At 36.7% G+C, this 12,425-nt stretch overlaps 1 protein-coding gene across 3 annotated transcripts in view; it reads left to right on the top strand.

Moving 5' to 3' along the window:
- The window catches only part of uxs1 (UDP-glucuronate decarboxylase 1), a 66,481-nt gene that overhangs the window by 20,790 nt on the left and 33,266 nt on the right, over positions 1 to 12,425 (top strand). For all 3 annotated transcript variants that reach the window (XM_028435560.1, XM_028435562.1, XM_028435563.1), the window contains 6 exons: positions 797 to 840; positions 3,116 to 3,176; positions 5,889 to 6,069; positions 7,930 to 8,034; positions 9,945 to 10,004; positions 10,247 to 10,368. In XM_028435560.1, the coding sequence (XP_028291361.1) occupies positions 797 to 840; positions 3,116 to 3,176; positions 5,889 to 6,069; positions 7,930 to 8,034; positions 9,945 to 10,004; positions 10,247 to 10,368 (573 nt within the window). The remainder of the gene's footprint in view (positions 1 to 796; positions 841 to 3,115; positions 3,177 to 5,888; positions 6,070 to 7,929; positions 8,035 to 9,944; positions 10,005 to 10,246; positions 10,369 to 12,425) is intronic.

The following is a 12,425-nucleotide window of genomic DNA, read 5'->3' as shown; positions in this document are numbered from 1 at the left end:
AGTACAGGGATGGACAATTCTATCACAGCGGGGGCCACAAAAATGTGATTGTATGTTATCCAAGGGCCACATTATCAACATTCATGTCAGCATTGAGAATAAGGGGGTGGGGGGGGAGTCATTTGTCATTGTGTGTTATTTGTAATTTGTTGTGTTCTTGTTGTAATTTGGTGTATTTTTATGTAGTTTTCTGCATTTTAGCTGTCTGTATGTTTTTGGGGTCACTTTTTGTATTTTTGTTGTTTTCTGTATTTTCCTGCCATGTTGTGTAATTTTGTTGACAGTTTGTGTGTCTTTGGAGCTATTCTGTAATGTGTTGATTTGTTTCAGTGTCTTTATTGTCATTTTGTGTGTTTAAGTGGTTGCTGTGTCCATCTTTGTTGTCATTTTCGGTTTTATAAGTCATTTTGTGTATTTTTGGTGAGTTTTTGTTTACTTTGTACATTTTGCTGTCCATTTGAGTATTTTGGGAGTTACTTTGTGTATTATGTTTGGCTGTATATTCCTGTCAACTTCTTAAATTACTATTTTGGGAGATTTGCTTATTGGGCCGCAAAAAAAGTAGAGTGAGGGCCACATGTGGCCCCCGGGCCGCCAGTTTCCCATATCTTTTCCAGTAAGTGAGCTATTAACAGACAGCACCCGTTAATCATGCAGCAGCACTAATAGGGGTTAGGAAGTCAAAACATCTGTGTCAATGACATGACAAAATGCAAATTAATATGTTAGTGTGGTAGGTATGTGATCGTATGTTCAAGCAGGCTTTCAGCTGATTGTTCACTTTGCGTCCTATCAGGCTGTGGCTCCTCTCAGAGAAAAGATTCGTGATCTGGAACAAAGGTGCGTATCTATCTACAGTCCACACTTGCACAACATGCTTGAATTTATGTTGCAGAACACTTTGAATTACCAAATTGAAAAATTGAAATTACAGGTTGGTTTTTTGTTTTTTATTCATTTAAAACCAGAAACAGAAAAACGTAAAAATCAAACAAGCAGCATTTTTCTGTTTTATTAAATCTGGTTCTGTTTGTGTGATATTTGGATATTTACGGGGAAACTCGGACAAGAGCTTGTTTTATTCTCACCACACGGAACGACCGACAGACGGACTTTTACTCTGCTACGTTTGATATATAATTATATTGTATCATCTTCATCACCACCTCACACTGATGGCAGAGGTGTAATTTGTGTGTCGATGACATTTTGTTACAGAGTTATTGATGATGGAAGTCTGAATCTGTGAATATCTGCCAACTTTACCAAACAGTGTTATGGTCCAAATAGTATCCAGATAATCTGGTGACTGGGCGGACTTTTTCTCCCGGTTCGTACTAAAAAAGAAGTAAAGCATAAGTCACATTACTGATTAATTGAAACGTTAACACATAAATAAATCAAAACAAAAGAATCGATGTTACATAAAACATGCTCATGATATGTGGAACCAGAGGTGGGGTAATGAATCTACTGGTGCTCCTCGTTTCTTATGATCAACTTCCATGGGTGTTGGCAGCTGCCATTAGCGGTATTTATAACGTGCAAAATAAACATTTTCACTGCTCTCAAAAAAGCTGTATTTTTTATTCATGAAAGTGTCAAATTGTATAAGTTTTAACATCTATTGTTCCTCACACCAGCCTCACAGTTGATAGTCACCAGTTTATTTGGATACTCTTTGGACCGTAACACCGCAAAACAAAACATAAACGTGAGCAGCTTTTAACTAACGAAAACATCCACAGACTGAATGAAAACATGAGCAGGACCAGAACACTGCTGAAATAAATCCTAAACAGTCCTATTGTGTGATGAGACCTGGTCCAGGACCTGGGGAGGGAGGTGCAGCTCTAATATCCCTGTAAATATCACATAAACAGAACAAGTTTTTTTTTTTTTTTTTTTTTTAAACTGAGAAAGGAAAACAGAAAAACACTTATCTGTTTTTTTGTTTTTTCTGTATTTCTGTTTTGGTTTTAAATCAGAAACACAAAATAACCACAGTATTTATTTTGATTTGGTTTTTAAAACGGAATAATCAAAGAATGAAGGGTAAACAGTTTTTAAACAATTGTATTTACCATACCATTTGTACATATCTTTTCGATAGTAATATGTTATTTTTGAACCTTGACATTTTTTACATATTTCTCAGCTACTGAGCATAGTCTATTCAATACTTCCCCCTTGGGCAACTGTTAACCATCTTCACAGTCCTTGTTGTCCATAAATGTAAACTGCTGTGATGCTCTTTTCAGGGATTGTAAAGTCAATTTTATTTCAGTTTTACGCGAGAGGTGATTTCGTGCTTTAGCTCAGCCTTCTGCATTCTTTCTGACCAACATTTCTTTAGGAAAAGCTCAAAATTACTCGGCTTAAAAGGACATCTACAAAATGTATTGCACGGTTCATTGCTAAATTTGAGATATAAAGAAAAAAAGCTATGGGGATTTACATAATTTATCCAATTTATTCACAGCTATTGATAAGGAATCCCACAAAATACTTATTTTCTAGAGAATTGTGTGTCTTTTCATAGCTGGCTTTGCATGAAGTGAGTCAATCTGAGCTATTCCACAATAGCCTCATTTAGCACAGTAATCCTGCTTGCATTGGGATGATTAGTGTGTCTTTACTTTTATGCCTTTGAATGCTAATTAGGTAGAGACACGAGGCATTTCTTTGGCTTATTAGATCTATGGGGACCTTCTGTCTCTTCACTATAAAGCTGCAGTATGTGATGGGATTGCAAAATGCTTTCAAAGATACACACACCACGCATGTTTCCTGAAAAGCATCAGTGGAGTGTGGCTGTGAATGCACAATGCAGAGAATGAACCACATCTGTTTGGGGTTTTGTTGTTGAAGCTGCTTACAATGCAACAATGGGTTTTCAGTATTATTATTATTATTATTATTATTACAGAATTTGTAGAGATTACATATTCTTACTGTCAATTAAATCATTAAGGGAGCCCTCACACTGTTTCAAGATTTTTCATATTTTGAGAAAAATGATACTCTTTTACTGTTTAGTGTGCTTTATTCTTGTTAGTTTGGTTATCTTTCCATCAGACGCTCCTAACTATTTAATTGATTTGTGTCTTTCCAGTTTTTCATTGAAATATCCACCAGTGAAATTCCTCTCAGAGAAGGATCGGAAGAGAATTTTGGTATGTGGTCCATGTGATGGTGGCAAAATCCATTTCAAAGTTTCCTTCCAAGCATCGGCCCCGCTCCTAGAACACGTTTTTTGGGGATATTGTACATTTGATCATTTAAATTTGGAATGCATGTTGTGGTCTTTTCATCTGCACCCCTGAAAGGACGCCTGGGGGATCATAAGTGGTGGGATGTTACACCGAGTTTACGATAGGATACAATCGACCAGTGGTTCCCAAACATTTTGCTCTGTGAAAAAACAACTATAGGGTATAATGATGGAATAAATGAGTGATAGCATCTCATTTTGTAAATAAATGGAATGAAACAGTATTAAATGCCTTCTGAATATGGTCATCTCCCTCCTGTTGTAGGACCAAGACTGACCCTTGTATTTTCAGTTCGTGTTCTAATCATTTCTCTCATCATTTTGTGTGTTTTTAGTGTAATTTTGTGTATTTTGTTGTTTTGTTCGCCTGTTCTTTTTCTTATTCAGTTTTTTTTTTTCTCTTATTTTGTGTGTATTTGTTGTCGTTTTTGTGTGTTATTGGTATTATTTAGATAATTCTCTCAGTGCATGTGTGTTTGGTGTCGTTTGGTTGTTTCTTGTCATTTTGTTTGTGTATGTTTCTCTCATTTAGTGTGCTGTCTTTGTTGTCGTCTTGTGTGTTGCTAGTGATAGTATTTTTCTCTCTGTGTGTGTGTTTTTTGTGTTATTTTATGTATTTTGTTGTTAGTCTGTACTTTTTATTCAGTATATTTTTCTCTTTATTTTGTGTGTTTTTGTTCTCGTTTTGTGAGTTGCTGGTAATATTTAATTATTATTTTTAACTAAAAATAAACTTAAAATTCCATTTTTTTTTTGCTTTAATTTGTTGATTTTCCCTCGGTCTCTCTCTCAAGTACCCCCTGTAGTGCCATCACTTACCCCCGTTTGAGATACACTGCAATAGACGATAATGGGTTTTATTTGACTATTCCTCTGTGACCACGTGGACTCCTCAAACTCAACATTGTCTTTCTAAAACCAGTGTTCTTCAGTCACCGGTTGATGGGAGGGTTGGTTCCTGGCACCGGGAGGTTTCCAGGGATAATAAATTAAGCTGTATTTTTTTTTTCAGTCCACCTTAACTTGTTTTTGTGCTACATCCCCTCGTTTATTGACAGTTTACTAATCCTCAGTTTCTATCTAGCACTTTAATCCAGCTCTGATGCTGCAATATTGATACCTGGCTTTTTAATGTCATGCACATCAATAAGCTTTTGATGAGCAGGCTTGAACTTTGCTGCAAAGCTTTAAAAGTGTTTGTTTTGATTCAGTTGTAACATGTTGAATTAGAAATTTCTGATGCTTACAAGTCGTCTTGTTTTTTAAGATACCAATGTTTGGGATAAAGTGTTTAACCTTCAGCTTTATATCAATGGCTTTTCAGAAGTATGTGTATGTACGTTTTAATCAAAATGCTTTTGTGCGTCACATTTTTACATTTTCCATGTCCAATTGCAATTCTATTATGATTACGGTAACTGGCATTTTCTCCAATTACAAATAAATCACAATTATTATTTTTCTCCTGAAAGTCAATTACAATTACATTCTCAATTACTCAAGTTCAATTACAATTTTACTTACTTTATTCTTATGATTGTTTGTGGTTTTGTATGTGTACATAATGTCATTTTACCATCTTTACAATTTAGTGCATTGATTTTAAATTATTCTTTAAAAGTCCAACTAGGGACAAGAGTTGGAATATCGCAATAGCTATAAACTCTATGTACAAAACTAGGGATGTCCCGATACAACTTTTTCACTTCCGATACGATATCGATATTGCAGCTTTGAGTATTGGCCGATACCGATGTTGATCCGATGCAATATCGGCACAAATCATACCTACTTTTATTACATAGTTTGTATTGTGGAATCTTAGAAAAGTCTTGATCAAGTGATGTTACATTATACTTTTAAAGTGCAAACAATTCAAGTTCACTTCAGTTATTTTTTACTTTGAGTATATGATAGGAACAACTGAGGGCGGGGACAAAAACTTAGAGCGCGTATATCGGAGATTTTAGATGCAGTCTGATAAAAATCCGATATTCATTTTCTGGCTGATATCGGACCAATATCCGATATTAAAAAAAAGTCCCTATTCAAATAAAATGCTCTTATATCCTAACTCTAACCCACTAACCCCTAACTCTTCTAACACTTACCACCTGTATGGGTGTCAAGATTGACTGACAGGTAGTGGGAAAACTTGATATGAAATATATTTGAATATTTGTTAACTATGTATGTGTAAGCCATGTAATTGTTTTGCGTTTAATCAAAAAATAATTGCCAATTTTAATAGAATCCATGGTAATTACAAAGTCAATTATCTGAACTCAATTACATTTCAAATATGATTACAAGAGCACCAGATTTTTTTAATTACGATTAGAATCACGCCATAATTGTAATTAATGATCAATTACGCAATTACAATTATAATTGACCCCAATCCTGAGGGGTAGGTATGATTTTAATTATTTATAGGTGGTGTGCCATTTTAGATTGTGTTTGTCCACCTCTACTGAATCAACTGCCTTTAGTCTGCAGAACCGGTTTCTCTGAACTTTTTTGTATTGTGCGATACAAGTTAGAAACTCTTACCAAATTGCTGAAAAAATATATCCTTTGGTGATGCTATTAAACAAGTGCTTTCTTTCACTAGATTACCGGAGGGGCTGGTTTTGTGGGCTCCCATTTGACTGACAAGCTGATGATGGATGGCCATGAGGTGACCGTGGTCGACAACTTCTTCACTGGGAGAAAGAGAAATGTGGAGCATTGGCTCGGCCATGAAAACTTTGAACTCATCAATCACGACGTGGTGGAGCCACTTTACATCGAAGGTGAATGAATACACAAGTGAAGCCCTGACAGTTCCTTCATATCAACTTAACGGCAATCAATGGGCTAACAGTGCTGCAAGGGTAATGTAAAGTAGTGCCGGGCATGACGTTGGAATTTTAAAGTTGAGGAATCACATAAACAGTGGATAATTGGTAAAAAAAAATGCATTTTTTATACATGCATGCACATATGGCTGTGTCGTAATAGTCCCTCCTATCATCTTTCCTGTCCACTTTTCCTTAACCCCATGGATGACGTCACGGCATTCTTTTGAAATGCGAAAAATTACCTAACTAGTCTTTTACTGTGGTCTACTGCCACTGGTCATTCATGTACGTCAATGTATATAAGTCCCTCCTTCGTCCTATAGACTCCTAATCAAATAGAAACGAGCGCCGTGATCGCCTAGCCAATAAGCTTTGACTTCCTGTTTTTGAGACTGTCAATCAAAGTGAATGCGGAACTGTGCACGGAAACAAGGCCACATGTCACAACAGCAAACAGGTTCTTTTGGCTCTTACCTGACCCGTAGACTTAAATCTATGCGGCCTGATGCGACCTTGTTATGTCTGCAATGCGCGTGCAGAAAAGTAGAGGCGTGGCTTCTGGCAGATTAGCAGAGGCAGTGGGAGGAAGTGGAGCTGTTTAGGGCGGTACATCGGGATGTTTCTCAGAAACTCCAGATATCAGCTTTAATGAAAGGAGTTCCGCTCACATTTTTCTGACAATTTCTGACTTACACTAGGTGACGTAATAATCCGACGGCGGTGAAGCAGAGTTAATTTTGATAGATTTTATTTTAGTTTTAGTCTTAGTCTTTTGACTAAAATTCTTTTGACTAATATTCTTTTTAGTTTTAGTCAAGATTTTCTACCTTGAATCTCTCCTCCCTGCTCCCTTCCCACAAAGTTCTTTAATTTCCATGTTAATATTAGATGAATCAGTTCATTAGTTAATGACTGGTTGACATTCCAAGTCCTAATTAGTCTGCTGGATCAATAACTTGATCAAAAATGTTGTTGCTTTCCTTCATCTGTTTATCAACATTTGCAATCTTTAAATGAAGTATATTGTGTCGCTCAATATTAAGCAAAATAGCGAAGTACACTTTGTATAATATTTTCACATTTGCTTTATTTTTGCTTTGTACATTTCTTTTGTATTATGAAAATTACTGTGATAACACTTCCTTTTGAAAAGCTAATGGTAAGCCTATGCTTCTGCATGGTCTTTGTAGTTTTTGTCTGTGCATTCAATAAAAGGCTGTCAAATAGGCCAATTATCTTAAGCCTAACGATGCTGAATCTAATGCAAGTCAATACATTGCTTTTTTGAACCCCATGTAAGCATACACATCACAAAGGAAAACAAGGAAGACTATTTTTCTTGCAGATGCAAAGCAATATTCTGTGATTTCCTAATGATTGAGGAAGGGATAAATTACCACACACAAGAGTATGAATATATAACTGTGGGCACCGTGCCAGTACACGATGCTCACATAAATTATTTAAGTTTCATTTAGAGGCACTGAACTATGCCTGCACATTTGCTCATTTATAATATTACAAATCACGTTGCAATATGTTGTAAATTAGTAGGACATTAAAACAATGACAAAATCGAGTGTCCTGTTATGTTTTAGAATAGGTTGGACTCCAAGAAAATGTAAGATATAGTTGCCGCGTGTGTGTGTGTGTGTGCGTGTGCGCGTGTTTTTTTTCTTTCTGGCGTTAACCAACAACGTCTTCCTGAGCCATCCATCTGTAGATTGTTTCAATTAGAAAAAGAAACATGTCATGTCTACCTGCCTGTCATTTCAAGATCAGATGATTTATTGTATGTCCTGCTCTTCGCAGTGGATCAGATCTATCACCTGGCATCTCCTGCGTCTCCTCCCAACTACATGTACAATCCCATCAAAACCCTCAAAACCAACACCATTGGCACCCTTAATATGCTGGGTGAGTAACTGTGCACCTCAACATAAAGGATAAAATATAATTAAATGTAACACTATCTATAACTGTCTATAAAAATGTGATCATATTGAACCCTGTGACAGTGTCAGTTTGAATCGATTCTTTCTCTGAGTCTCTTTTGCAATATTATGGCTTAAATTGTAACTAAGTCTATACTACAGTGCAATACAATGTTTCACCTTCTCAGGGCGCTGCACTTCTTCCAGGTTCAGAAGCACGTAAGAAGGAAAAGAACTTAAGCCACCCGGGAAATTTGCGCAAGGCCAGATTTGAATGGGAACACCCACATTTCAGGGCCGCTCCATCCAAAGTGCGTAACTGGGATCAAAAAGGAAAACAGCGCTGCTGTGCGGCTTTTCTTACGTGCGAGCATGCGAGAATAGAGCCCAATATGAGTATTTTTTTTGTATTTAGATTATTTAAACACCGATTAGTCAATAATGATGGGTGCAAACAAATTTGGTCTTTATTTGCAGAGTTTAAAAGTTGTATTTTCGCCCTCTGGTGCACAGTCCAACGCATTCATGTATGGTTTGCTGAAGTCTATAAAGCTGCTTAACCACATAAATCAAATTGTATGTATCTGCATGTAATCAAAAGTGTGTTCTTGTCTACTACTGATAAACGACAAAACAAGGACAAATGGCCAGAAATTGGAGTGACCGCATATCATTTGCATTCCAAATCCCACAATGCAATGCACAAAACGTGCAATTCAAGTTCAAGTTCAATTCAAATGTCCATTTGGCAACTCATTGGTTTATGGTTGAGAAACAAAGAAAAAAAATATTGAAGCAATTTCAACCTTGCCATACAGATACATTTGAAAAAATGTGAGTTATGTGGTTAAGCTGCTCTAGATTGACAGTAGGACTAATGTAATTGTGTTTGTGGTTGTTAGGTTAAATCATATTCCAGATGTGAAGTTCTTAATGTATTTGGACAAACAAGTTTGATCCACATGTTAAAGCTATTTGAGGCTGTTTCACATTGTTTCAGTTATCATTTTGCTTATCATTGTATGTCTTTACCAGGAATACATTGTTTTGAAGACTGAAGATTTGTTGATTTTAAACCTTTCAAATAAAGCCTTTAAGAAACTAGTTACCAGAGGTGGAAAGAGTACTGATATCTACTATCGAAGTAGAAGTTCTATTACTTGATTGAAATTGTACTAAAGCACAAGTAAGTTATACATAAAATACTCAAGTACAAAGGAGCTCAATTAAAGCAGAAAATTCACCAATTCCATCTTCTACTCCTCCAGACCATACACTGTAAAAAAGACAGTGCTCTAACTCCGGGAAAGGGGCGGGGACTGCGAGCAACAGCTGTCAGAGAGTCCATCAAACGCAATCCTAGCTCTGATTGGCTATTTTTGCTCGGTCGCGGTGCATTCTGGCAGTCTGCCAAAGGCTGCAGTAGCAGCAGGGGGGACTCAATGAGCCTGTTTTTTTTTCACTTTTACAATTACTAGTTTCATGTAAGGCTGTCCTTACATAGTGACAGTTTTAGCAAATATGACAAAAACTCACTTTTATAAGAGTTGCAGACTGCACCTTTAAGTACAAGTAAAATTACAGATTTAGAAATCAAAAAAGTACTCATAAAAGCAACTCAATCACAGTGTCGTGAGTACTTGCAATCCATTATTTCCTCTGCTAGTTACTGAAGAAAAACAACATTTTAAAGTGACTATGGATTTTCGGTGAATTTAGCAACATGTGGCTGTCCCTGTGAACAATCGTGATTTTTTAAAATAGCCTTGGCAACCGTCGACAGCACATTATTGCTTGGTACTGTGTAATCTTTGTATTTAATCAGGCTTTTAGATCTCAGCGCTCTTTATTTTTTTAGAAATGAATGTTTACTGAGTGTTGTTGGTTTTCCAGGGTTGGCCAAACGCGTGGGAGCAAGACTTCTTCTGGCTTCTACTTCAGAGGTATATGGAGGTAAGATAAACACCTCGCACCGTTTCATCTTCCTTTTTGAGTGACTTTTTTCAATGTTCAGTCACTCATTACAAAGGAGGCTTTCATTGTAAAAATGTGTTCATAAATTGCCCATAATGTTTGATGTTTTCAGTCTAAAGGAGTAACTTTAGTTTCTTTACTTCACTTATTTCTCATATGCTTTCCTGCAGATGTGTTTTCTGTACAAACTATGTAATAAACCACATTTTTTTTTTTTTTAGATCCAGAGGTGCATCCCCAAAATGAGGAATATTGGGGGCACGTGAACCCAATTGGTCCTCGAGCATGTTATGATGAGGGAAAACGAGTTGCAGAGACTATGTGTTACGCCTACATGAAACAGGTAGTGTCTCTATAAGCCCCGATTGTTTTACATTCAGTGATCTAAATTTAGGAAACTATTCCTGCATTATTCAGGAAATTCAAATTGAGATCTAATACAGGAGTAAGAAACCCTTATTTGGTGAGCTGCATGGGGCTCATTACACAGCTCTGAACTGTTTGCATTTAATTATGGTTTGAGTTGTCAAGATCAAAATTTTGATACATTGGTCTTAAAATTGAGCTCTGCTGCCCTGCACTTAAAATCTTCCAGCTTTTCGATTTGTAATTGAGGAGCATTTGTAAAGCCGTGTAATGTTAAGCATTAGCAGCTGATTCACAAGAGCGATGAGGGAATCTAGACGGATATGAAACCATCGAGAAGCAGAGAGTGTGATAATACCAGAGGGAATGTGATTATGTTTGCTCAACATCTTTCAGTTTTTAAAACCTCTATTGGCTCTCACAAACGTAGCTTTTGCTAATGACTGTAAGAGATTATAAACAAAATTATTTTATGTTAGAAAACATCATAGAATTAATCAGTTTTGTATCAAAGTGTAACTCTGGACAAATTTAGAGCTTATTGTTGTGTAGAAATTTCTAATTTATAAAGTTGAACACAAACAGTAGTCTTGCTAATCATAATAGATTTTAGCTTTGGGGTCCAAACTATCCCAGAATTCAGTTTGCCAGGGTTTTCTTAAATTAGGTATATTCAAGATTAACTGAATTTCATTGATCTAACGACTGATAAATTATTTCTATGTACAAAGACGACATGCTTAATGTTTGATTTACCTAGAATTTGGATTGGCAATACGTTTTAATTGTAACGCACTTTACATTTTGAAGAAAATCTCAAAGTGCTACAATGTTAAAGCTGCAGTACGTATGGTTTTTTGGGTGTCATTTGGTCAAAAATCCATTATCATTTACGAGCATATTGTTACCAAAGTGTTTCTGGGTGGACAGTAAATCTCTTCTCTTTCCCCTGGCCCTGCGTGATGCTGGACTTCAGCCAATCAGAGATCTTTCTGCCAACAGAGCCATCCATGAGCTGTTTTGTTCATTACTATTGACTGCTCAAGCTTTTCGTCAATCAATGCACATTCATGATCTGAGAGTAGGGAAAGTTTGATAATAGATACTCTAGAAGAAGTCCCTAACACTGCTTTTAGCACAGCTGTTACATTGCAAAGCAAGAGGAAAAAGGAAGACCGAAGTGGAGCAGGAACAGTTTAAAGGCACAAACGTGTTCGGGAGGAACAGACTCCGCAGAGGTCTATCTGACTTGCTATGTGGGGCGGACTGCACGCGATCCGCTTTCAGTCCGTGCGCAGTCTGCCCCACAAGTCAGAGATTCAATTCATTGCAGTGTGGATGTGGAGTGTCTGTTTGCTCTGCTCTGATCAGCTGGGATCAGGAGGCGGAGCAGTGGCTGTGACTGTGAGCCTCTTACTGTCCTTACAGCAGCGGGTGATATGTGCTTTCATGTCTCTAAAACATCGGAATACTTTCCAATAACACCAGATAAAGTCCCTACATTTTGTACTATTCTCTCGTCTCACGATTCTACATACTGCAGCTTTAAGCTATTGTAATAAGTAAAAGGAATGGCTGAGATATTTCAAGTTAAAACTTTCATCCACTCTTTCTATGCCTTTTTTTAATTAAGATCCCATCTTTTTTTCCATTTTCGAACAACTTGGATTTTTCGTGGCAAATATTTGACAAGGTACCTTACTAAAAAACATCCTTCAGCAGATACTGTAGGTTCCGTGTTGTCCTAAATGGATGGACATGTTGACAACATGATTCGGCTGTGGTGTTTTACCAATTCTATAATATTTCTCGGGAAACCAGAATTTGCCAAGAAAATATCCACTAATATCTGCAGTGTTTGTTTTGTTTGTGTTGTTTACTCCACATTCTAAGACTCACCAGACTAAGATGTAATGGTTCCACTGCTCTAGTTTTCTTTTGGGACAGTTTTTTTTGTAAAAGATCTAAGGGTTTTGAGTGGAAATCCCATTCGATGTGACATACTCAAACCAGCACGTCTGGATTCAGCAACTT

The sequence above is a fragment of the Gouania willdenowi genome, chromosome 21 (genome assembly GCF_900634775.1).
Source record: "Gouania willdenowi chromosome 21, fGouWil2.1, whole genome shotgun sequence".
Taxonomy (NCBI): Eukaryota; Metazoa; Chordata; class Actinopteri; order Blenniiformes; family Gobiesocidae; genus Gouania; species Gouania willdenowi.
The sequence above is the reverse complement of the archived record's forward strand: the minus strand, read 5'-3'. Positions and strand labels throughout refer to the sequence as shown.